This window comes from Anguilla rostrata, chromosome 14, assembly GCF_018555375.3.
Source record: "Anguilla rostrata isolate EN2019 chromosome 14, ASM1855537v3, whole genome shotgun sequence".
Taxonomy (NCBI): Eukaryota; Metazoa; Chordata; class Actinopteri; order Anguilliformes; family Anguillidae; genus Anguilla; species Anguilla rostrata.
Genome location: NC_057946.1, coordinates 20,168,711 through 20,194,926, shown reverse-complemented (window position 1 = coordinate 20,194,926; position 26,216 = coordinate 20,168,711). Strand labels below are relative to the sequence as shown.

Below are 26,216 nucleotides of genomic sequence, written 5' to 3'. Positions count from 1 at the left end.
TGAAATTGTGGTAGCTTTATATATTCAGCACACTTTATAGGGCAGTGATCACTGATCTCTGAAAATCTGTGAAAATGCCACTGGGCATTTTTATGTGACTTGCTAGTAAGAATGTCACAAACTATAATAGGATTTGCTGGATCTTTTTCATTAGTATGAACGTGTCTTGATATCAACTGGGCTCAATTCAAGGCAATGCAAACACTTTTGTTGGAAACAGTCAATTAGATTTAAATCACAGAGAATTACAATTTTATAGACTAGGAAAGGTGTCAACAGAGCAGAACTGTCAGCAGTGACGAAGGGGAGACAATAAACCCTCACAAAAGAGATATGTGAATGATGATTTATAGTAACATCAATAACCAGCGGGTAAATTTGTTTATGAATAGATATACTAAGAGATGTGGTCACCATGAAGGTACAGTACTCAGATGGCCGCACCACCCCCTTCACTGTCTGTCACATGTAAAGATGGTATAACTTTCAAGATTTACTGCATCATTTGAATCAGATTTATTCAACCAAGTCTCAGAGAGCACCAAAATGTCAGGATTAGTGTTCTGGACCCAAATGTTAATCACGCCCATTTTTGAAATAATGCTCTGAACAATTAAACGCATCAGCCCAAGCCTCTTATGTGATTTAAGGTCAATGGGGGTATCAAAGGAGTGGAGCTTCCCATTTGAAATAACAGGGGAGTTTAAATGAATGGGGACAGGGATGAGATTACAGATATCTGCACCCCTGGGTCTGTGAATGCTTTTGTGAAAGCAACCCTAATGCTGAGAGATAATGGGAGGCATTACTTTGGGACACACTTGGAACACATCAATTATTCAGTAGCGCTTTCATACTGGATGAGAGCACCCAAGCTCCTTGTCTATTTGGATGGATTCCATCTCACTTGTAGTAATCGCATCATTTCCAGAACAAGTCAAATTTGTCAACAAAGGCCACATCAGTGGATTCTCTGCAGACTTTCAACCAATTGTGGAGAGCAAATAATCGAATGAACCTGTACAATTTTGGCTCTCTGAAATTTGGAGGCCAGAGATGAAAAATAGTTGCAAATTGTCTGATAAACATTGTATATTAATTCTGACAAGTGGGCTCTACATGTTAAAACAAATTTAACTTAAAGGTGTTTCCTTAAAGGGTAGTGTCCTCCTATTATGAATCGTTAATGTTCATTCATTAGTTGTTGCCTCATTATTGAAGGAAACCTTAAGGTACCTTACAGTATATGTCTCTGAAGACATAGCCAACACCGCTACAGCCATATTACAATGAGACTGTTTCAAAATAAACCTACATAACATGGAATCTGCTCACGCTCAACTCTCTTGTCACTTGGTATCAATACAAAGATACAAAATCTATATTGCTTTTCATTTAATTACAATATTTTATATCATTCTAAAAGCCACATTTGCTAGAATACTGCAGTGGAACACAAGGTTTTTTTGTGCGAATACCTTCCCTACTATGTTGGAAACTTTGGCCTCCTCTAGGAGCGGCTCTGAGGAAATACAGCCTCCCCAGGGAAGTGCTGGTACACCTGAAGCTTGTCTCCCAATTACCTCACCTGCCAGAAATGTGCTGGCAGTCCGGCCCGGGGAATAGAAGCAGGCTGCTAGCGGTGCTGTGTGTGTAGTGAAGTAAAGAGCAGAGAGATTCCACCTGACAGCAAACCACTAACCTCTCAGATTTTTCCAGTTCTCTTTGTGCTTTGAAACTCCTTCAGGAAGCTACAAGGTCCCGATCATCACCAAGAGGGTAAGGCAGCACCAAGAGGGTAGGGTTTTGAGGCTAACTCACACGTTTGAAAAGTAGACTCTTGTTTGATCCAGTTTCTTGGTTGTTTTTTTGTTTGGTTTTTTTTTTTTTTTTCCCCAAATGTTTGCATCGTTTCTTTCACAATTAAAACCAGTGAGATTTGGTAAAATAGTAAGTTTAATATGAGAGGAAGCATTGAATCATAAGTATTTATGCATTTTGCCACATCTTATATTTTTTCAAAAAGTATTCAATTAAGTAATTACATATATGTATTATATATTAAATTACATATAATAAGTGCTGGGGTGTAGGAACAGGGAGGGAGCCAGGATACAGCCTGAAGAGGAGGGTTTAACAGAACAGGAGTCTGCCACAGAAGAGTACTAAACTGGGGACTAGGAGCTGTGTAGAGTGGTTTGTTAGGAAGGGACATATTCTTCGGATGCTGAATGGACAGAATTACCCTGCTCCTATGGGGAGAGAGAAGGAGAGCTGGTCATCTAAGATTACGCAGAGCCTTCATGCAGTAGAGGAGTTCTGAGTGAGGTCTCCCGTAGCATCAAGATTAAAAGAGAGGTCTAGCAGTGGTGAGGACATGGAGGCAATGTACAGTGCCTCAGGCTTAGTCAGGTTGAGCTTAAGATGATGGTCAACCATCCAATATGATATTGATTATTGGTGAGATGAATGGGAGTACGCTGTGAGCGATGAGCTGGAGAAGATGTGAGGGACTGGGGTCCGGGGCACAGGGGGTTGGTCAGTGTGGTGTCAGCAGGTGAGATATGGCAACATCCATAAGAGGACGTGAGGTCAGAGGGTCAGCAGCCATGATCATAATGGATATGGTGGTATTCTTATTTTGTTTTATCACCATAACATGTATATTAATGAATACATAAAATATCTATTCAAAGACTTCATTGCTTGAAACATGGGAACTGAAACAGCGTATATGCATTTAAATAGTGGGTTTCTACAGTTTTGTATCTTGAGAGACACGGGGTTCAATCAATGCATTCTTTTTCTAATTTGGTTAATGTTTTTCAAATGTGATAATATAAAGTAAACTGATCCAAATGATTTCTTCCAAGAGAATTCTGTGAATGTGCCTGTAGAAGGCTTCCAGTAATCATGGATTTAGTCACTTGCAGTAGTAGTGGGAGTCACAGCTTCTGTGTAAATATTCAAGAATTCAGTCTATCTTCCTGTGGAAAAAAAGCAGACATGGAAAAAAAAGACAAAGATTAATATAGTTTAAACAGTGCGTGTCCCTCGAGGACCCCGTGAGGATAACCAAGCAATCTGGGTCAGGTTTCAGGTCAGGATTGAGTTTTTGTTATTGCAACTAAGATGTGATGAAGAAGTTTTGTGGGTCAGGAGGGAGGAGACAGATTGTGTATAATGGATTAAGTGATTGTAGGATTAGAGTGATTTTTATTGCTAAATACAAATATAGACTGTGTCGTGAGATTCGGGTTTTACCACATTCGTTTGTGACCTCACAACGTTCAAGAACCCTCATTTTTCAAGATAACCCTTCAAACACTTCCAATATTAAGCTACTCCAGGCTTTCTGAAAGGGAGCTATACAATGAAGGGATGAGCATTAGATAACACTGTCTAATTTTTATGACAAGGTGGTGACTTGCTATGTCTTTTACATTACGTATATATTTTCAGTGTTTTAAAAGTCCAACATTTAATTTCAAATTATGTTCTTTCGGCTGATTGTCTTATCCAAAGTTAATTAAATTGTATTTACAAAGCGCAAATTGTGTATATTCTTACAGTGGGCAGAAACAGACAGGAATTAATCACTGGTGGAAGTGACCTCATAGGCAGCGGAGAGCCAGTCATCCTGAAGTTGTGAAACAGAGAGATCTGTGCAGAGAGTCGGGTCTGAAGATTGATTTGCAGTATATTGGAGCTGTTCCATCCACTGCCTTGCAGCTTTATGCCAAGGATTTAAACTTGATGTGAGCTATAACAGGTAGCTGGTGAAGTGAGATGAGGAGGGGTTTTTTTAGCCATAGGAATGCATTCATTGTTTTGTTTTTATTTGCATGAGTAGATTTAAGATGACAGAAATTTTTGTTGTATGTATTTCTTAGTCCATGAGGTGGCAGCAAACACTGAGTGCCTCCACTGCTACAATGGAGTCTACAAGAGCATGAACATAGACCGATATGATTAAATTCAGTATTGCACAGTGGATACAATTTACAACAAAATCCCGCTTAAGGGTTTTACACTTTCCGCATATTCATTATTTATGTGACTTAATGAAAATGTTATCAAATCTTGTGTTTTTTTTTTGTTAACTGAAGTAATTTATTACATTAAAATTCAAGCCATTAATTGAACTGTGATTTTGTCACTATAATCAAAAAATGAATAATTGCACCACAAATATCACATAATGGTATTATTTTATTGTAATAATGTGCAATAAAGAGTAGGGCTGTGTAAAGTCTAATTATGATTTCCTCCATCAATCTACCTCTTTAATGAATCCTTAATCCACTCACTACTAGTATTTAAGGAAAACTCTCTGTTCCTTCGCTCCTTTTTTCCCCAATTTGGAAATGCCCAAATTTATTTTGTCAGTGTTCATTGCCACAACCTCCCCGCTCTCAATTCAGGAGAGCACAGACAAGGATTTATTCACTGAAATACATGATCTCATCCAGAGATTATTTCTTTATCACAAGATTGCAAATTGGGCTCACGCGGGCAGGAGTAGGTAACAGACACTTCGCACACATCTCAGCAGGTGCACCTGCACGCGACACTAATGCCAAGTGTGCCACACTCCGTGAGGCTGTTGGTACAGTCGTCACTGGCACGGTTTGGATTCAGTTCCAGTTTTTGGGGCCAATCCATACAGTTGCTTAACAAGAAGAGCCACTCAGCAGCCTCACTAACTAGTATTAGTGAATCAATTTAGTTTGTATCCCACAATAATTATGTGAAGAAAATATTTATGTGCATGGCCATTGAAATGGTTTGTATATATATATATACAGTAAAAGTGTGATTATAATTTCTTATAGTTGCAGTTTGCTTTGTTAGCAATGTAGATTGCTAATGGGAACAACTGGTCGTTGGTATAAACAAACATTTATTTGCAAATTCAACACATAAACCGAAATGTATCTGAATATAAGTGTTCTCTCAACATTAGGCTAATAATCTCTGAGGATGGCAGGCCATTTCTATGTATGGCAAGACACAACTGATATTTCTCCAATAATAAGGGTTAATGATTTTATAAACAGCAATTACCACGTTTAAGGTCACTGAAGAAACAAATGTGTTTGTATAGAACATAATAGAACACAATTAAAAATCAGTGTTCCTTATATAATGTTTTAAGATTGGTCACTGTATCTGGTTTTTGTTTTTCTCAGCTTCATACTGAAAATCTATAGCGTGTTGATATTACTATTCAATTGAATAATGATAAAGCCAGAAGGTCAAGGTTTCGGGTGCGTAAAAGGTTCAGACGCGCATTACAATGTCAGACAGGCCTTCTGGAATGGATCAAATACCGCATTTTCAATATAATCATCTGTGACGTTGCCAGATTCCTGCTACACAGATAGGACCCAGCCGTCATTACCACAGTGCTCCTGTTCGAGAAAAATTATGACTGTTTAGGTTGATTTTAAAAGAGGAATGCGGATACGCTTTTGCCCGCCACTTTTGGCGTATCGGACAATGTAGATTTCTGCAGTATTATTATTTTTATGTATGTATGTATTTATGTATGTATGTATGGGTGGGGAGGGGCTACCGGAAAATAAATAGGCTAGCATCTTGCAGTTGCATCTCTATTCGACTACAGGTGCGGAACATAATAGAAAATGCATTGAGATACACTGGATATGTTGCTGCGTGTGGGTCACTTGATAACTGCCAAATATTTTTCATTGTCTTTCCTTTTTTGCCTTGAGCCTCGCCTTGAGCCTAGTGAACTTTTGAAGTCTGTAAAAAGCTCAGCAGAAAGGAAGGACTGGAAAGACAGCCGTGCTGCAATTCGAATCAAGAGTGGAACGTGCTTGCGAGAGCCAATCAGTTTTCCGAAACGCTGTGCCTCATATTTAAAGTACAGTAACTTCAGCGGACACGTTTTACAGCAATTGGGCGACTACGGATACTATTGGCGTACTGCACCTGAGGAAATGAATTATATGAACGGAGAGATTACTCTCAGGGCTGTTTTAGTATTTACGTTTTTTACGAATGGCTTACTTTGGACTTACAGAGAGGAACAAGATGATGCGGACAGGTAGTATAACTTAAAAATGTGTGTTCACGCCTTGATATGTTCTTGTAAATGTGAGCTCGTAGGTTATGCATATTGTTTTACAACCTTCGTTATGTGAAAACCAGATTATCCCATATGAAATTATAACCGGGAATGTTCCAAAGTTGATGTAATTAGTTATGTAAAAATATATTACCAATGGCTTGTATACATGATACAAAAACGTGTTTAGGTACTACATGCCTGTACCCGTCGCCGTTTTGGCTAATTAAGGTCTTATATCTTTACAGAGAAATCTGCTCAGAAAATAAAATAGTCACAACTAAATATCCTTGCATTAAACCTACGGGGGAATTGACTACATGTTACAGGTAGGTCTCTGCGTGCTTGACGATGAAAAACCACCTTGTCGAAATCTGCTGTGCACTGTTTGTAAACTGACATGATATCTTGCCTATACTGTATGTTAAATATGGGTACTTTTAAAATACATGAATATATTCATAAAGAGCTTGTTGCTATTAACACTTTTGAGGTGTTATAAAAGTGTTCTTCCTTTATAAAGTATGAATGCAAACGAATAGACTGCTTTGCAATTATGCATAAATCGAAACAGCTGGCCCTGTGTGTTTATGTAGAGAACAGTATAATGGTGTTGTTATTGTTCAGCCACTGCCAAAAATGTGTGGACCCCCTGTGTAGAGTACAAAACTTATCTAAAATAGAAGGAGCTGCACTTGATCTCTGATGCGTCTCAAATCTGCCCATCTCTAATGAAAACGTTAATGCAGATAAGTATCAACCACACACCCAGGGATGTGACTTACGGCAGTGGACGCATTTAAAGAAACATAGCAAGTGAAAACTATAGTGATCAATGGCAGTCTGCTACTATAATTTAATGCATAATTAATGTAATATTATTCCCTGTCGCTGAGAAAAGTGGCCAGGGAGGGACTAACTATGGGAAGGTTAACAGACAGTCATAAACTTCAGTATTACTTCCCCTGACTCCCACATTTTTGTTGCACACCAGCGGGATGGATGTAAATAAACTTTGAGAGGGGAATCTTCAGTGGATGCATTCTTGATGTTACCAAAAAAGAGATTCAAGGTAAAGACAGAGTGTCACTAGTCAGTGATTAATTGAATGTTAGAATGATATTTCGAAAGGACTTTTTTATGAACCTTTAAAATGTGCTGTTATGAGCAAGACACATAAACATATTATTCCCAATGTCCCGGTAACGTGGGGGATATGTACTGGCAGTCTGGAGTGTGCACTGTTGCAACACCATCCGTTATGTAGTAACTGTAGCCAGCCTGCAAGATAGTTCTGTGTAAGGAACTTGGTAATAGTATAGTACTGTATGTCCATATAAAGTTTTCAGTATCTATTGATATAATTTTGTATTATACATTGAAATTTTGCTTTTCAAAGTTTGCAACTGATTTTCATTTTGCTTTTTCTAATGGCCTTTTTGTACCTAGTGCAAAATTTGGTGAAGTACGTCAAAATGGGTCTGTCCCTTTACACGAGTAAATGATTTGAGTGAACAAATGACAAGAAACTCCTTAATAATCTAAATCTAAATAGTTTACAAGGTTTTTACACACAGTAACTAGCTAACTAGCATAAGCATAAACTAGCTAACAAGCTAACTAATGCTGTAATTGCAGTGTTTGATGTTGTAGCTGCAAAGAGACAGTATGCTTGACTTAAAAGTCAGACTTCTGTGTGGTTAATTTAGACTACAGATTAAACAGTTTATAAGCAAGGCCATGCCAGTGCATACAACTTGGCCTACTCTTCTCATCTTCTTTCTTTATAGTGTATCCTTGAGAAATGAAAAGTGTCTTCACATTTGCTTCTGTTGTACCAAGTCAAAAATAAAGGAGTGATTTGGTAGTATCTTACCTATTGTTTGTGTACTGGTATTAGTGTACTGTAGTTTGGATGACAAAATGGAAACTGCAATGTTGCCGTTGTGTTGATAAAATCTTGTTTTACACACACTTGTCACTTGTTATTGTCATACTTGCTGGTACAATGGCAATTACCAAGCAAAGGACAGTTTCTGTGTACTGGTTTTATAGTTAGTGCTTTTTCTCAACATTTCTGGCTTGTAGCTTTGTGTTTGCATGTTATCTCTTCTTAAAAGAAGAGATTTGAGTAATTGGTATAGTTATCACTTGCACAACCTCAGGAATTTGCTCATATTTTGGCATCATAAAAATAAGTTTAAATGCTTTAATGAATTGCAAAACGGTAAAAAAATGACAACTATTCTGTTCATCGTTTGAGGCAAACAAAAAATCTAAAGGAGTTAATCTGAAGTTAGTAGGCTGTTACCCCAAATAACCTTTCTTACAATGCAAAATATTTTTTGTCCAGATATCCATCTGTTTCTGAAAGCTCAAGACTTTCATGTGAAAACAATTGACCTCCTGTTTCTCTGAGTTCCTTAACTGACAATCAGTTGTGGAAATGACACATATAAAATAAGCTGAGTATTCTTTCCAACTTCTGTCAGTAAGATAATAAACAGTTTTTTGTTTTTTTTTTAATTTACAGATTAATGTGCTGGTGTCCTAATCTTGCTGGCACAGAACAAAACATGGACTCAATGGCTTCAAGCTGTAGATGTTTTATTGTGCTGCTCAAACTTGCAGCATGTTAATTTCATGATTCAGTGATCTTAATCTAAATCTTTAAATTAAGATGATTTCCAAAACACTATTCATATATTGTGAATATTTGTCTATTATGAAAATGATGGAGATTCCATATTTAGAAAAAGAGTGTGAAATGAAGCAGTGGCGACTGCTAAGCTGAAAATTGAGGAGGCAGAAAACTTGTCAGTCTCGAGCTGTGTACTCAATACCATCAGATTTAACCAGTTCTCCTCAATTAGGCTATTATTTGGCAAGTAATAAATTGACTTTTATTTGGATGACAAAATTGTGCACATTTTAATCAACATTATTTAAAATTGTCGATATTCTTCGTTCTCCACACTCACACTCAGAGAATATTCATGGCAAAGATCGGCAATGCACAGATATTGTAGTTTCATTTATCATGAAGCGCAGGTTTTGTTAGACAGCCTTTATTGCAGGTGGCGCTGAAAGCTAACACAATAGTTAAGAGTGGTGTATCTTTTTTTTGTTAAGTGTACTTGAAAACATGGAGAGCTTGCTAAAAAGTGGGAGTATAGTGATAGGAGAGATATTGCTGTAGTGTAAGATGTCCAAGGTTTTTGGTGGTTGGCCGTTTGGAAAAGTATAATACCAGTCAACAGAGAGGAGACCTCTGAGGACAAATGCAGCCATGTGGCCCTAATGACTAAAGAAGTCATGATGAGAGAGACAGAGAGTGAAATAATGGAAAGAAAAGGATGAGTCAAGATGTAATTGTAATAGTGAGTATAATATTGGTCAGAAAAGTTAAGCACGTAAAAAGTTAAGCACGTAAATTGGGCAGCTGACTCAAATGTGCCTGCTGATTTTTTTTCTTAATTCTCCATCTCTATTTAGTCACTGGTCAGCTAAGGCTTACACACACACATAACTATGAACAAATGTAAGCTATTTCCAGACAAATTATCTTGGGAATAATGCTATTGAAGTGTGTCTAACAAACACAGTTACAGGACAGTGGCCTGGTGTTGACCCTGCCTCCCTGGCTAAGGAATGAAGATCCTATATATTCATTACTGCAATTTCATTCTGGCTAGACTTTTACTGACTTATATGTGCAATGGTTTATGTGTTCACAGAGAGCTACATTTGTAGTCTTTTATAGAAGGTCTATTGCCTTTATGTGGAGGTAGCATGTGCATAAAGTAACACAAAGATGAATTATACACTGATGTGTTTCATTGGCCTGTGTTATTCTCTGAGTTGTATATGTGAAAGAGGGAATTATTTAGTTTAGCATTATTCAGGGCAATAATGTGCAAGATAACAATCACAATGACAGACTTATTATCAGCCATTCACAAGGGGGTGCAGATATTGTTTACTCAGTTACACATATCAACACTGTCTCTCCATGATTCTTAATATGGAGGTTTGGTGCAAAATGAAAAGTAAATTTTGCAAAGGAGAGCAACACACTGTTAGTATTTTCCCTGAGTAAAAGTTCATTTTTACGTACTTCAAAATGATGTAGTTGCACAGTACAGATTGATGAACCCCTTATCTCTCTCTCTCTCTCTCTCTCTCACTCACTCACTCACTCACTCACACTCTCTCTCTCTCTCTCACACACACACACACACACACAAACACACATACATTCACACCGACACACATGCACACAAAGGGGTATTTCAAGGCAAGCAGTTTATTGTAAAAATTATGTCTAAATACCACACAAGCAACCACCCATGGGGAGTTTTGGTCTCGATCCTGCACAAGGTAAAATACTGGCATGAGCCTGCAATGGCACTATATCTCACCACATTCATTTATCTTGAGCAAGCAGTAAAACATATCTCTTTAAGCATATCGAAGTCAAGAGTCTACCAAAGGCGTGGATTTATTAAGAGAATCTATCTCGTAGAGTTATGGGTTTTTTTTTCTTTGTTTACCAAAATGAACGTTTAAGGAATTTGGTTAGGGATCCCACAGGCAAGTTAACCTTTTCAAGCTTAGTGATGTCCAAACAATTTGTAGAAAGGCGACTGTTAAGGAAAGCCTTAAACCCTCAACATTTACAGAATGTCCTTTTTAAATATTTGTGTTACATTTGTATTTACTGTGAACATTTACTGTAATTAGCATGGTCTTTTAGCTGAAAGCTGTTAATATGGAGTGGATTTAACATTCAGGATCACCGTAGAAACAGAAGATGATCACATTCTGTGTGCCTGAGCACCTCACTCCGTCCCACGTTAGGAAGTACTGTAGTGTCTGTCTATGGATTCTGTCTGAGGAAATTCCAGGATTTCGTTTCTTTGTGTTTTTAATGGGCTTATTGTTTGGTGCCTGGCTGACAGAAGGGATGTTTGAGGCTTTATTTCACTGTTATTATTATGTTGCATGGACAGGCTGTTCAGACATGTAATGGCAAAAAAATGTGAATAACAAAAAAAATTGGGCGATGGCATTGAAAGGAAAACCATTTAAAGCTTATACGTATAAAAACACAGCTTACAGGTTTCCCTTCCAAAATGTTATTATATGTTTATGGAAACACAATTGTTATTAATAGATACATGGTGTCGCTACATGTATGCTAAACCTAAAGCGTATTTGTGTTATAGTATGCTTTGCTCAGCCTCACTCGCCTTACAGTAATGAGGCTGACTGGTTTGGAATTACCAGGAACAGCAAAAGCTTCATTTATTTTATGTACCATTAAAATATTAAGGTTTAGTCACATTGGAATTTTAACCAGATTATTAATTAGAGTTATGAAGTAATTACTTGAATGGAGCTGGATACGAATGTCTTTTTAAAAAATAAAGCTATTACACAACTTCAAATGAATAAGATGATCAGTTTACCTAATTAAAATCTTATGCTGTTTAGGTGCAAGCCATTAAGGGCAAGGTGGTCATTGGGCATACTTCTGTGTATACGCACATGTGTATGGAGAAGCACGATTTATTAACCAAACTATGCATATGTGTGACATATGGAAATTTGGTGATGGCAATGTATGGAAAGTCTAATTAGGCCCCTGGTACATTGTTGCTACAAAGTGTATGGAAGTGTTCTGCATGAAAAATTACTTATTTTATGTTGTGAACATGACATACTGTCAATGTTGTATTTGCAGAGCCGCTGTTCCAAGAATGAACATGACTGCCCATGTCAAAGAAAGATTAATGTCAAACATGTTAATTACACTAAATTGCAGTAACATGTCTTGTAATATTGTTCCATCTTTACCATCAAATTGATGTGCGTTTCATCCCCCCAAACATTTTCCTGCTGGTTAGCAACAATGAGTATCTCCTGACTTGTTTCCAGTTGTCTTCAACCATTGTCCAGCATTGATTTTCTACTGTGTTCAGGTTTCAGGGCACAGCATTTGGTTCTGTTAAATGATATATTACGGAAAGACTTAGTCAAAGGTATTAGGCAATTTACTGTGAGTAATTTCCATAACATTCCAAATCCAGGTGCTTTTTATTATTGAGATATTGCTCATTAAGAAATTCTCTGACATCTGTTACTGAAAGTGTGGGTTTTGTGATTATTCATGTCCTTGCACTTTTCATATATTGACAAACTGCATACCAGGAAGTGTGGCTGTTGTGAAACAGAAAGCACCATATACTGTAATATTTTATTTTTGTTTAATTTGAAAGAATTCCCAGGCATAATTCCAGTGATTTTCCTTTCATGGTTTTCCAGGAAATGTTGGTTTCGAATAATTTATCAGTGTCATTTAAAAACCAACATGGTGGCGCCCCCAGCTGTATCCAAAATACACAAGCTGCGTACCTCAGGTACATTAAAATTTTGAAATTCAACTGCCTGCAAACACAGAAAATTCTCCATGTCAATGTCTAAGATCCATTAAATCTGTTTAATGGCTGAGGCAGTAGCTATCCTACGATAACTATGATTTTTTTCTGCATACCTTGGGAAGATATCCTGTGGCTGTACCAACATAAAGACATTCATTCATTTTGGGCCCTGAATGCACACAGACCGTAGAGTTGGATGAGAACTTTTAGTGTTTTAAAAAATTTTTTTTGGCATATTAGGCTTCTGCGTGATACTGACTATAAAAAATGTAACAGTGAGCTCACTATCACAAAGCAAAGTAAACAAATATTAGCGCATTACATGTATAAACCAAAATCTTTGGTGTGTTTAATCCGAGTCTTGGCATTGTCTAACCCACAGTGTCATTGTAACAGTGAATCACTTAAAATCATATCTTATGCATTGCCAACTGGGCAATTGTATTTAATGCATTACATGTGTGCATGACCAACAATAGATTTTCGAACTAGACATAGATCAAAAATTCCATTACTTCAGAAGATATATCTTGGCACAGAGGAATTCAAATTCAGCTTTGATTTATTTGTTTCCATTCCTGTTAACTTATGGAGTATGTGCCCCCACAAAAGATGTATTTAGTTATATCAAGGCCATGTTTACATTAGGTTTTATTGTGTGCTATTTTTGGTCATGTGATTAAAACCAACAAAATTAACAGTAATGAACAGTAATACTATGCTGACCTTTCTAAAAGGTTATGTATTTCTATCTGTATTAATTTCTATCCAGTCATCTCCTCCATGGCATCTCTTTTGAGATATTAGCTAAACGAACAATGTCATTTCATGAGCATCAATGGACATCATCCAATATTTTGGTCTTACTATCTGGTTTACATATGAATTCAACTTTCAACAATCTGCAATCTATCAGCAAAGCCCTGGACTAAACCAGCTAAGCCACGAAAGGTTTCCAGACATAAACAACATGATATATGACAATTGCAGCAACAGGAGGAGGATAACAGTGATAATACTGTTTAAATATACTTGATGAGTATTTACTTGTTGAATTACTTATCCAGCAACTGAAACTTGAAAGAGATGGAATCCACTGCTCCTGTACTAACGACTAAGATAAGCTAAGATGTTAAACAATAATTTGCTCATTACCTAAACTTTAAAAAGCTCACAAGACTGAACTTTGAACCGTGATGGATGCGAAGTCAGAAATCCAAAGTGTCAAGAAGCATCACAGATGTCTGTATTAGTAGTTATCTTTCATATGTGTCTGATATCCTCCTGTTTCTACTTCAGTTTCCAGTCTTTTGATGACTAAGGCACGCCATTTTTTGTGTCCTGTTAACCGGAGTGGTGTTTATTGTTTGGGCATCTGCTGGCTTCTGAACGTGTGGGCTTTGTTTATGATGCTGTGTCCAGTTATTCCAGTAGCTCACAGGAATAACATAACTGCTGTCTCCTTGTGATAACTGGAGCTCGTCTCCTTAGCAAGTGGGATGGCAGGGTTAAGCCTTTGGGTAAGCCCTATGGTCTGCCCTGGTCAGGGTTTGTTTAAAGGAGGACTGCTGCTAAAACAAACTTATTAAAACAAATTTACACACCACTGTAGCAAGTATGCTAAACATGCTTGTGTTGATATGAATCGTATAAGTCATTTCAAATGACAGTGTCATCTTTTTTAACTGTTAATATGCAAGGTTTCTGCATATATGCTATCATCATGCAAGGATGCGTTTGTGCATTTCCAAGCCCTGGGTTGCAGTTTCACTTTTCATTATTAAGTGGGAATTTCTGAATCCCACACTCCTCCAATAGAGGTTAATGTGTAAAACCTGCCTCCACTTTCTGCTGTCACTTTGATAAATTATGTCCCACCTAATTCAGAGCCTTGTCTGTTGGAGCAAAACGGCAGCTCTTTTTTTTCCAAGAGATACGTTAACAGGAAATGCAATAATTTATTGTCAGAGCCTTAGTGTTCTGAACCAGGAAATGATCAGTAGCTAATTGATGACACAACGCTGCCATCTTGCTTGAGAAAATGATTGACTACTGGATGAGAGTTACCTTGGAAAGTGCAGGGGAGGAGGTTGTGTTGTTCTGGAACATTCCTTGGTGATGCTGGTGTGGTGTGCTGATTTCACAGTCATCTTGTCATGCCAGTCTTCATAAAGCTTACAGCTTCAAGAAAAAAATAATAAAACTGAGATATTCAGCCTCATTTCCCAAGGATTTTAATTGTTCATAGCATATATTATCAGACAGGCAACTAATAGTATGTGTAGTTTGTGTGTACCTGAAGTTCTTGAAGATATTCTCAAATAAATGAATCTTTGTTAATGTTTTTTTTTTTTAAAACAAGTCCTTAGAGTAAATAAAGTCCTTTTTTATAGTTCCACTGTCCTCTGCCTAGCTAATCATTGGTCAACATGTTTTCCTGAACTTTGACTTACAAATAAATGCACAAACTGTTTTGTTTTCTTCACAAAAAGTTCACCTGTTTGTTTGTTAAAAAAAATAATACTTGCAGTTCATTAGTAGGTAAAATTTAAGGAGAAATCATAGAATTGAATCTTCCTCAACCATGTGTTCCCTGTTTGCTCCCCCTCCTGTTCTGAACCAAATAGCTTTAAAATCACCATCATCTTCAGAACAAATCGCATAATAATTTTCAAATTGAACTTAGTGAAAATAGTTACCCCAGTATGAAACAGGAGAAAGAGTCAAGTGAATTAAACCTGGAATCATACATCGAATTTCTAATGGTACTCAACATTCGCAGGCATTCATTATGTAGTAATAATAATAAGTATTTGAATTTGAATTGAATAGCCATTGTGCACTTATTTGTCATTTGTATATGGGTACTAGTAAACAGGGCTGTGCAGAGACCTTTTGAGGGGCAGGTGCTCTAAGTGAGAAAAGGGTACACCACCCATTTATTGGACAGAATATATTTTGCCAAATTGAATGAATGAAAATTGATGACAGCAACAATAACAATACACATATTGTTTTGTAAAACAAGGGGGTACATTGGGCACTTGGGGCAAAAGGGGCAGGTGCTCAGGAACCCGGAGCCACTCCCTCTGCACTGGCCTGTTTCTAAATACAGTCAATATACAGGTACTGCTCAACAGATTTAACTTGGTGCAATGCCTGCCATCCCAATAAACTCAGCTGTGCTTAGAGGATGATAAACATCGGCAAACACCACATTGTGCAAGAAGGAAGTACATAAAAGGAAATAACCACTATGGATAAGGTTCATAACAATAGTATGTAAAGACCAAAGCTTAAACAGAGTGGATACGATGACAGACATGAAGAAAATGTTTAGCAGTAGGATTTAACCACAATCTACTAGCATGCATTAATAGGGATTTTGCTACTATTTCTGCGCACACTACATCCTTGCCTTATCTTAACAATCTAGCTGCTTTCCTTAATGAACTTGTGTAACTGGGGCCTCCGGAAATTTCCACTCATTTCAGTGTAATTATTCATTGGGATCATAAACCGGTTAAAATATTGTGAAATATTTATTGCTGCTGTAAATGCAGAAAAATATATAGTAAAATAAGGGTTTGATATGTTTGTTTTGGCATTAAGGAGCCATTTATTTTTACCAATGCCTTGCCTTTCCCAGGTCTGCTTAGTAGAAATGTAATATAATTGAGAGCGGTATCCACACAATATAATTTTAAATTAAATAAAACAAGATTAAATAATATAATATGTATCCCCCTTCACTCTGTACATTGCATTGAATTTAAAAAAAAAACATTTTGCAGATACTGGCTGCAGAAAATTAGAGAATGTACATAGCACAACCCATGAGCAGTGTTGGCCAATTTAAATCTTAACTTGATATGTTTAATACTATTTGAATTAAGAACCTAGACTGTTTCAAACAGACTAGCTTTCTTATAATAAGTACTTTTTAATACATTTTTATAATATAATAGTCCTAGTATTCCTGTTATAGACCTCTTTCTTCAGAAATAAGCTAATGCAGCTTATAAATAAAGGCTAATAACGTTAATAAAAGCTACTAACATGTATGCTTTTTGGACAAAAGTGCATATGCTATAGCTTATGTTATGTATTTTGATACTACCCTAATCATTACATAGCTTGATTAATTTTCTATAAGTAAAACTCATGCTCAGCAAAGCAGGCCTTTTTGGTATCCATAGATACTGGTGGCCTGGGGCCAGTGGCAGCCTGACAGATGTACTCTTAGCCCTTTGATCACTGAGAGGAAATGTTATTCAGAAGCATCAGCAATAGTGAAGCTGTCCAGGTCTGCACACATCTCACTAGTGACAGAATAGCTGACACATGCATAGCTGTGTTCAGAAAGTATCTACTTTGTATTATGCATAATACATGTTATTCCGACATTTTGTAAATGGCATGTGAAAGATGTCTGGTTAATAAGTACAATAAAATAGAATCTAGTACCCTTGGGGGAAGTAGTCGAGGAACCCTGCTGTAAACTTCTGCTTCTCTGTGGCTTCCTTTGTTTTCCAGAGAAATTAAGTGTTTGAACATAGCATGAGGCTTATTTGTTATTGTTACTATTATTTGTGTAAATCTTTGGATTTTCAGCTGTATTTAGTGGGAAAGTGTCATCATATCCATCAAGTTAATCATACATTGACACGTTGATTTTTAATGTCAAAACCTTGTAATATCTCTACTGTTGCTAAACAAGAGAATATGCATGTGAGCAGCAATGAAAATTCTGTATAATACAAAACATCACTATAGTAACAAGGCGAATTCTCTTGTGGTCAATCATTATCTTCTAAAATGTGCTTGTATTTCAAATATGCATACTTTTAAGGCTATTGAGTTAAAAAATATTCTTTTACAATCATACATTTTTTACTGCAATAAAGTACATTTGGCATTTTGTTGGATGACACTTAGCACTGTTAGGGACTGTTTCTTATTATAGTAAATAATTTGATTTCTAGCTATTAAAATACATCTGTTTGCCATTTGTATTGGTTTAGATGAGAAGTCTAATACAAAACACACTTTCCAGTAAAAGTGTGGCAGGGTGGTGCAGTGAGTAGCACTGTTGCCTCACATCAAGGAGGTATGAATCCCAACCAGGGCCTTTCTGTGTGAAGTCTGCATGTTCTCCTTGTGTCCATGTGGGTCTCCTCTGAGTACTCAGGTTTCCTCTTACAGTCTAAAAACATGCAGGCTAGGTTAATTGGAGAGTCTAAATTGCCCATAGGTATGAGTGCGTGAGTGAATGGTGTGTGTGCCCTGCGATGGACTGGCGAGTTCTGCCTCTTGCCAAATGCATGCTGGTATAGGCTCCAGCACTTCCCATGACCTTGACCAGGAATAAGCGGGTTAGATAATGGATGGATGGATTTATAGTAAGACCATGACATGAGTATAAATAGCTTGCTATGACACAATAATATCATAAATGATTTCATCCTAATATATTCACTGGCCATTTTCCTAATTTGTAATTAGCAATTCACTAATATTCTATGATTAAGTTGTTCAACAGGTACATAACAGCTGTATAATTTTGATTTTAGGTTGAATATAACAATGTTGGAAACTGCAGGACCATAATGCTTCCAAGCTAAAATAAAATTTAAAAAAACACATTCGGTCATGATATAACCCTTTTTACAGTAGTTTCTTATTACCACAGTATGTTGAATTACTAACCCTTGTTCTTGTGAATTTTTTAATACTATAAGGTTTCTTTTTTATTGGTAATCAGATTCAGTGACAGTTCATGAAATTGTGTTTAAGAGCCCCGTTTGAGCAGACCTTTAACACTTCTTGCCTATTAAATCACAAGGCTCACAGTCGTCCAGTTGTTTTGTTTTTATAGTTTTTTTTTCTTTTTTTGCAGTGCACAATGTAGTTGAGGAAGGTTATGTTATCATTCTGATGGTAATCACAAAAAGCAGGGGTTAGATGGATTTAATTCCTTCTCAATTTACAGTCTGTGTCATGTTTCAGCTAAGGACAAAGGGTCTCACTGAAGAGTAAGCAAAAACAGCACTGAAGACACAGGAAGGAAGTCAACCTGTTTAACCACCTGAAATTGTTTTCAGTTGGGTGCCTGCAGCATTTTTATATATCTGCAGTACCATTAAAGGCCAATTTATTTGGAATAGTACATTTCTGTATCTAGAGCGCATTATGTGCTCAACTTCATATATTCTGTAAACTGTTTGCCATAAAAATTAAGGAATAAACGTAAGTCTTAAAGAATAAAACAGCAGCGTTATATTTGTAAATTTAACAAATCACCTTGAAGTCCCCAGTTTTGTCTATGGGATACTAAATTACAGAAAATGACTTCAGAAAGAGCATGTTTGGTGGCTTTGATATCAGGAGAGTTATTTTTACCGCCTTTTTTCCACTTTCTTTGAATCACCAATTACGCTATAGTTTCACATCCATGTTGTGGCGTGTGTTCATGGACAGGCAGCACTGCATCTGAACTGCGTGCGCTTCTGCAATTAACTCACTGATACACCAGAGAGTATTTTACCTTTATTTTTAATGTAGCCACACACCTACTTCAATAGATCTAGTGTCAATCTCTCACTGACGACAGTCAATCACCTGTAGGCACCTGGCAAGTAGCTAGAGGGTGCATATGCAGTGTTAGCCCAAAGAACGTTGGCCGACTTTGTCTCATGTTCACATGTTAAAAGGCTCTCAAAAGTGTGCTGTGAGACTGTTGATGCTATGGGGAATTACTTACACTCATATGTTCCTATTCTAGGCTAGAGTTCTGCACTACATTCATTATCAAACAGAGGCATTCAGAACCTTCTTGATAAGGCTAGAGATGTGTCTTTTTTACTGTACTGCACTGTAGTTTTTCCATTACATTTAAATTTAAGGGAAAAGCTTAACCGACTAAAACTTTGTGTCATCTATTCAATGGATATGAGCTGTGCATGTAGATGAATGGAACATATGCGCAGAGAATACATCACAGATTTACAACAGTGATCATATCGTGCCTTTGTGGTTTTTTTTCAGTCGATGTTGAGAGCCAGAAGCAGTGTGACTCCCCAGTCAAAATGAATCAAAGTGAAGGGAATCTTTCATTAAAAAGACTGGGAACATATGTATTTTAAAAAACTACATTTGAAAACTATGGCTGTGTTTTATTATGGTGTGTTTTGCAAATTACTACTAGCTACATCTCACTGGCTGTATCTTTGAGAGACCATGTACACCCCCGCATACTCAGCCGTCCACTCATTGAGGAGGAACAGATGCCATACAGAATTGGCAAAAGAGTAGCACCGATTGATAATGTGTTGGATTATTGTCTTCGTTTATAATCCAGGCATTAGTGAGCTTAGAGTATAAATTACACTTGAAAATAAGAAAAGGTATAAAATTAACCTGTACTGTGAAAGTGCAATTTAGCTGACATTATGTGTGATGGAGAAAGTTCACATCACAGATTTGTGCATATTTTGCTAGTTTTCTGTTAAATTTAACAGTGGACCATCATAGTATGCAGTATGCAAATGTTTGTGCAAATGCAAATCTGTGTTTCTCTACTGAATCATTTGGCTCTCATTCCCAATAAGGTATCTTTCACAGTTCTTTTTTGTTTTGTCTAATCATTATTCACGTCATTGAATAAAGGATAATTTATTAGCCTTACAAGACCCCAGTATGCCAAAGGAAATGTTCCTTTGCACCGTTAAACATGTCCATACCAAATGGTTGTATTGCAAACAGCTGTCCATTCTGTTTATTAAAATATTTTGAGAGCTGCTTCACTTTAAGTCCTTTTTTGGCATTGCAGACATTGCACCTCCCCCCACCCCCACCTTTGTCAGCTTTTAGTATGCCCTTGAATTTTAATATTTTGTCAGTCAGTTCCAGTTCTTAATTATGCGTTACTGCTCTGATTTTTACAAGGGGTAATATATCATAGCAGTCTAGCTGGTCTTACTCAAGCATGTTACTTTTTCCCTTTACCTTGTAGGAGAGGACTATGTGATCCAGCACGATGCAAGTCATTGCCTTTTTACGCATTCTTACAAAATCTTCCAAAAATGATGAAGGAATACTAAGAAAGAGAGAAAAGATTTTGACTTGGTGGAGTAAAACGGCTTGTGTGATTGGAAAGAAAATTCTGTGGTCTTTTTTTTTTTTTTGCAAAATTAACTGAAAACTACACTGTTTCAAAACAAATCTGAGAACCAAATGGAATTGTTAGAGCATTTCTAATTGATTAATTATTATCTTTTAAACAACAAGCTACTGGTGTTTAACACAACTAGTGTTAGCATTCACCTTTAGAGAGGTGATGTACTATATACTGTACCTCTGTGCATATTTGTTATGGTCCTGACAAACCTTTGCTCTGTAAATGATTCATACCGAAGTCATGGACTGAACTGTGCATACATGCATGTGAATGACGTGCCGGTTATTTATTGAAGTACTCATTTAATTTAGTCAATAAATCTCACCATACTTCACTGTATCGAAGTTATCATTGGGCTAAAAGTCTGTTTTTTAGATATTGTTCCCTTGGATTCAGTGCTGAGGTCACTGGTTGTAATCCAGTGTTTCTGGGTTTTTTCTTTGTTTGGCCTCTTTGCTCGGCCTCTGGCCAGCGATGTGTGGTTTGAGTTAGGAGTAAGTAAGGTGCAAATGCGGTCACCCTGTGCAACAAGTTATGGACAGACATGCTCTCTGTAATTTCCTGGGTTGTCAGGGCAAGAAACATCATAAAACAAATTCACCGGCTGATTCATTTAAATGTCCAGGACACACTTTCAGCACCGCGCTGTAGCTCGTTGAGGACTATATTAGATGCAGGAGAATTAAGTCAATTGTCGAATTAGGAAACAAAAGTTTGGATGCATTGCCTGCATTTTTCCAAAGCACAATTCTTTCTCGCTGACATATCCAAAATCTCATCCAGATCTGATTGAATTCTGGCCAATGTTTGTGGCTTTCAGGGGATGATTAAGGGAATAGAGACAGGAAAGGTGAAAAGATTGTTGATCATTGCAGGCAAAAATAGTTATTTAGAGATGTAACATGACCTCGATGCAGATGGTAACATTACCTTGTCTTTACTGCAGCCATAGGTTAAATTCTGATAACCCCACCTAATAAGCCAACACAGTTGTCTTTATCAAGACAAAGAAAAACTACTAAATAAATAAATAAAATAACCAATATCTTGATATACTGTTTTTACAATTTTGATCAAGATTTGTAGCTTTCTGGAAGCCAGAACCAGAGACAATAACGCCTCGTACTGACACTACATAAAGTTTTTACGTCAGCTGTTATCATCCCATTAAATTCTGATATTTGCGTCAGAACTTCTTGTGCCTGCTTTCAATAAATATGGACAGCAGCATGAATGGCACAGAGCACAGACGTGGAGTTTCCTATTCTTTGCCCAAAGCTGTATCTGGATATCTGCAGAGCTGCCGTGTGCCCTGACAGTAATGTCATTTATCTGGCTAGGCTGCAACTAAGAAATGTATATGTGTTAAAACATGGGAAAGTGAAAATTAAAGGCTTGTGGATTAACTGAACCAGAGTATTTGTACAAATTCAGTATGTTGGCAGCTGTTTGCTTTGGACCAAGACATTTCTTGGGAAATCACACAGAATCCATTTGTCTGTCAGAATTAGGGACTAAGGAGTTAATGTGAGGTTCAGAGTTCAGTTCAACTGTTAATTGAGTTATAGGTATCTGCTACTGACCCTGAAAAGTGTCTCTATATTTACTTGGATGGATTCTAATCAGTCAATAGAGTTCAAGCAAGTATTGCAGAGGGATAACTGACTGAAAGGCTCAACTGGGTTAAATATTGATACTAGTCATCTTAAGGCTGAAAAAACATATAGTAAATGTTTGCCTGTCTATATTAGATAAAGCCAGAGTTGCATGTTTTTTTTTTTTGTAAGATTTTGGCTACCAGAGAAGGTTTTTTTGTTGTGTCTAATGAAAATGAGATGTAGCACATAATTAAATGCAGTGTGAAATGCACCAATGTATACAGTGCATGTGTGTGATTATGAAAGTGTTTGAGGAAATTGTATGGCAAGTAACAATGAAGAAGATAGCAGTTATCCATTGATAACCCATAGAAGTTTATCTATTACATGAGTGTGATTGCCTGACTGGCTCAGTTCTGTTTCAGTTCAGGAATTTAAAAGCTGTGTCCAGCAGTGGTTTTGGTTTGTTGAAGCTAAGGCTACTTCCTTCCATCATTCATTAAATTAAACTTTTTATTTGAGCTTCCTTTCAATGTGGTCAAGGCCATGATTCGGCCTTGAGCATATTCAATGGTACTCTCCAAATAAAATAAAAATAGGAATAAATCATAAATCATGTCCATAAAGCACACATCAGCTGTGTGTTGTCCTTTCTGGAATATGTATAGGTTTTTTGTTCGTTTCAGTGCCCGGTCCAGCCGTTTAGAATTACAATTGCTAAATTTCTTAACCCGTATCTTAACCCTTGTGTATGTCTCCAGCTTGCTGGAGCAGGTTGGAAAATTCCTTTCTGATTGTGAATGTTTGAATCCCACCAGCTGCCATGTAGTGTTTGTTTAATAGAGTCTAATACTGCCCTCCTGGGCAGGTCAGTAAGTCAGGGAAAATGGCCTCCGCAGCCAGCAGAAACTTGGATCACCCCGCGCACTCGGCTGCATGCTGAGCTAGTCCGCTCCGAGGCTGGGAATGCTCACATCACACCAGGCGGAAAGGTTCCCTTCTCCTCCGCAAGGCGTTAGACCAGGGGGCAAAGCCATCAGGCCTGTTTGTTTTGAGAAATATGTGTCAACTGTGCCTATACGTGACTTCAGACAGAAAATGCGTGCTTCACACGGTGGTACTCCAGAATGCAAAGGGATTTAAAGCACATTGTTCTTCCTCTAACACATCTGGGTGCAATTAAAAACAAGTTTGAGTGCACTCCTCCTCACTTCGTTTTTGATATGCGGCACAGTCAGTCAGAAATATGACTTCATGCGTACCGTTTGATGGTATTGAACGTGGGTTAACCGATCTATATGTATGATATGATAATTTTCGAGGTATTTCATGAGGTTATTGTACTGACCAAAGTAAATTATGTGGCATGGATCATGTTCCTAGATTCCTTTGTGAATGTATAGGTCTACTCTGAATGCACATGGTTTTCATCCAGCAGTGCTCTTCTTGTTAATCTTGGAAAATAATGTTGGGCACAATCAGTGTCTGTAATGGTTTTCCTCCAACTGACTTTGTCCCTTTGAGGGATATCACCTTTCAGTTGAGATTTCCCTTACCACAGTGTCTAAAGACAATCAGACCTAATTGAATATAATAATTGCCAATGATAATTTGGTGCAGCTAGGTTTCCATGAAACCCCAGACAGTTGAACTGCTTTGGGAACAGGAGTACTCCATCCAATTAAAGGACAACTGGACAATGGCGTGAAATGATGGTACCATGTGGAATAACCTGCTGATAGTAGCAGTATTTCCACCTGATTTCAGAAGAATTCCTTTCAAGCATTTGGTCTGCTTCATTTATAGTCTGCTTTGTATCTGCTTGTCTTGTGACTGAGATATTTTTAGCTTCACAGATCAAGACTAAGTTTCTTTCTTAAAGATTTCAAAATTTGGAGAATGAAATGGTATCCAGTCATATTTCTTAGATACTGCAGTTCATAATTTATGTTTTCCTGCAAACTTATTCCCCTCAGGTTTTTGTGTTTTGGATACAAAACATTTTCCAACAGCAACTTTCCTCTTTGATGGAATGCCCCTGTGTAGTTTCTGGCAGCCTGACTCTTGCTGAAGCACGTTCCCCTGGATTGACTCCATGTTTGGATTGTGATAAATGCTTGATATTTACAAGTGGTCAACTTATAGAATTACATATAACTTGTTTCGGGTTGTTTTACAGTATATTATGCATTGTGACCATTTTTGGGAGGAATGTTCGGACATCGTGAGATCTTGGCATTAACTCTACATTGCACTGTATGCTTTCTATGAGCTCATAAAGGGAATGGATTCCAGAGGTTACTGGTAGTGTAATTATAACAATCGGCACTTTTGTATTAAAAGTGTGTGTGTGTGTGTGTGTGTGTTTGTGTGGGGGCCGGGGGGGGGGGGGGAGTGTTGCTTGTGTAAAAAAAATAGCCTACGGCTTAATTGATAGGAGTTAAGGATACAGTATCTCATTTGCATTCATTTAGCTTTAAAACACAAAAGAGGAAAGTATTAAAAAGTTGAAAACTCTTAGTAGTAAATAAATACACAAATTTGTCTGCTTGATATTTAGAAGGTTTTTAGCCGTACATATCCAGTCCATCAAAAACATAACTGAAATGGTATTTGGCATGATAAGCTGAGGCCTTTTGCTGTTAGAATTTCAATGCACAATTTGTTCAGTTGCTGTAAATGTATTTGGAGCCATGTGTATCCCTGGCAACACTGAGAGGAATGATTAAGCCAACGGGAATGCTTGAAGGATTTGTGATAAAAAAAAATAACAATTCATAAATAAATAAAACATTTTGGCCCTAAAAAACTTTTTTTTTCTTTTTTTAATGTTTCAACACATTGTTTTATATGGCCTCCCAAAGGAAAATACAAAGTGATACCAAACAGAATGTATTTGGAAAAGGGGGGATCAAGAGGAAAAAAGGTTCAGTGCTTATGAAGATTGAAGATTCCATATACCAACCTTGTGTATATGAATGATTCATAAATTACATCTGTAAATCCCTAAACAAGTATAATGCTTTTTTTGTAGTTTTGTATATTTTCTGACATTGTAGTGTTCAAACTAGCTTTGCCATGATAAGCAACATAAAATCTAATTCTGGCGAATATTAAAGAATAACAATTACCAACAATAACCATTTTTTCTTTTAACTATATTTACTCTCTTAAGACAATATGCAGTGCTACTTCAAACAGTCTTTTTGTGTTCATAGTCAAATTATTTCTTGTTTATATTTATTATCTTATTTATGTTTTTAATTTATTACTTTTATGTACACCTCAATTCTGTCCATCTCTATGGTTTCATTCAGTATCTCCTCGCTTATAAGCAGGTTTGAAGAGGTATTACTTCAACAATGTATTTTTTTACTTTCTCTCCATGCTGTTCTTACTGTATATGTTATATCAATGTCTTACCTTTTACATCTGTGACATATCCAGTAACATATAAACAGCTGGGTCTTTACTTGAGCAGTTCTTCTGTTTTAAGAGGTATGAACCTTCCAAATCCGGTTCACTGCTCTCCCCACACTTAATTCAAAAATTGAATTCATTATACACATAAAAACAAGCACTCTAAAACTGGCCTGAAATTCAAAATAAGGCCTTGCGTTACATCCGTCCCCCCCTCCCCCAACCCGAGCCTCGTAGGAGAAGTGTGGGGGGTAACAGTGCAAAAAAAAAGAAAACATCTGGCCCTGGAGCGGAGGAATGCGAGCAATGTGTTGTGCTCTGCACTCCTGATCAAGAGCGTGCGTTATCAAGCTCCACAAAGCATTAAAGCACGTTGAGTGGCCCGTCCGCCAACGAGGAACTGAAACAATCCATTTAAGGGACATAAGAAAGCAATTAGGCACATTTTGATGCGCTAGGAGAACTACGAGGTGTGGCTTTCT

The 26,216-nt window shown here is 37.2% G+C and overlaps 1 protein-coding gene across 1 annotated transcript in view; it reads left to right on the top strand.

Annotated features, from left to right (window-relative positions):
* Nucleotides 1–5,202: 5,202 nt before the first annotated feature.
* The window catches only part of ccbe1 (collagen and calcium binding EGF domains 1), a 43,874-nt gene continuing 22,860 nt past the window's right edge, over nt 5,203–26,216 (top strand). The window contains exons 1-2 of the mRNA XM_064307834.1: nt 5,203–6,073; nt 6,343–6,423. Of these exons, the coding sequence (XP_064163904.1) occupies nt 5,670–6,073; nt 6,343–6,423 (485 nt within the window). The 5' untranslated portion in view covers nt 5,203–5,669. The remainder of the gene's footprint in view (nt 6,074–6,342; nt 6,424–26,216) is intronic.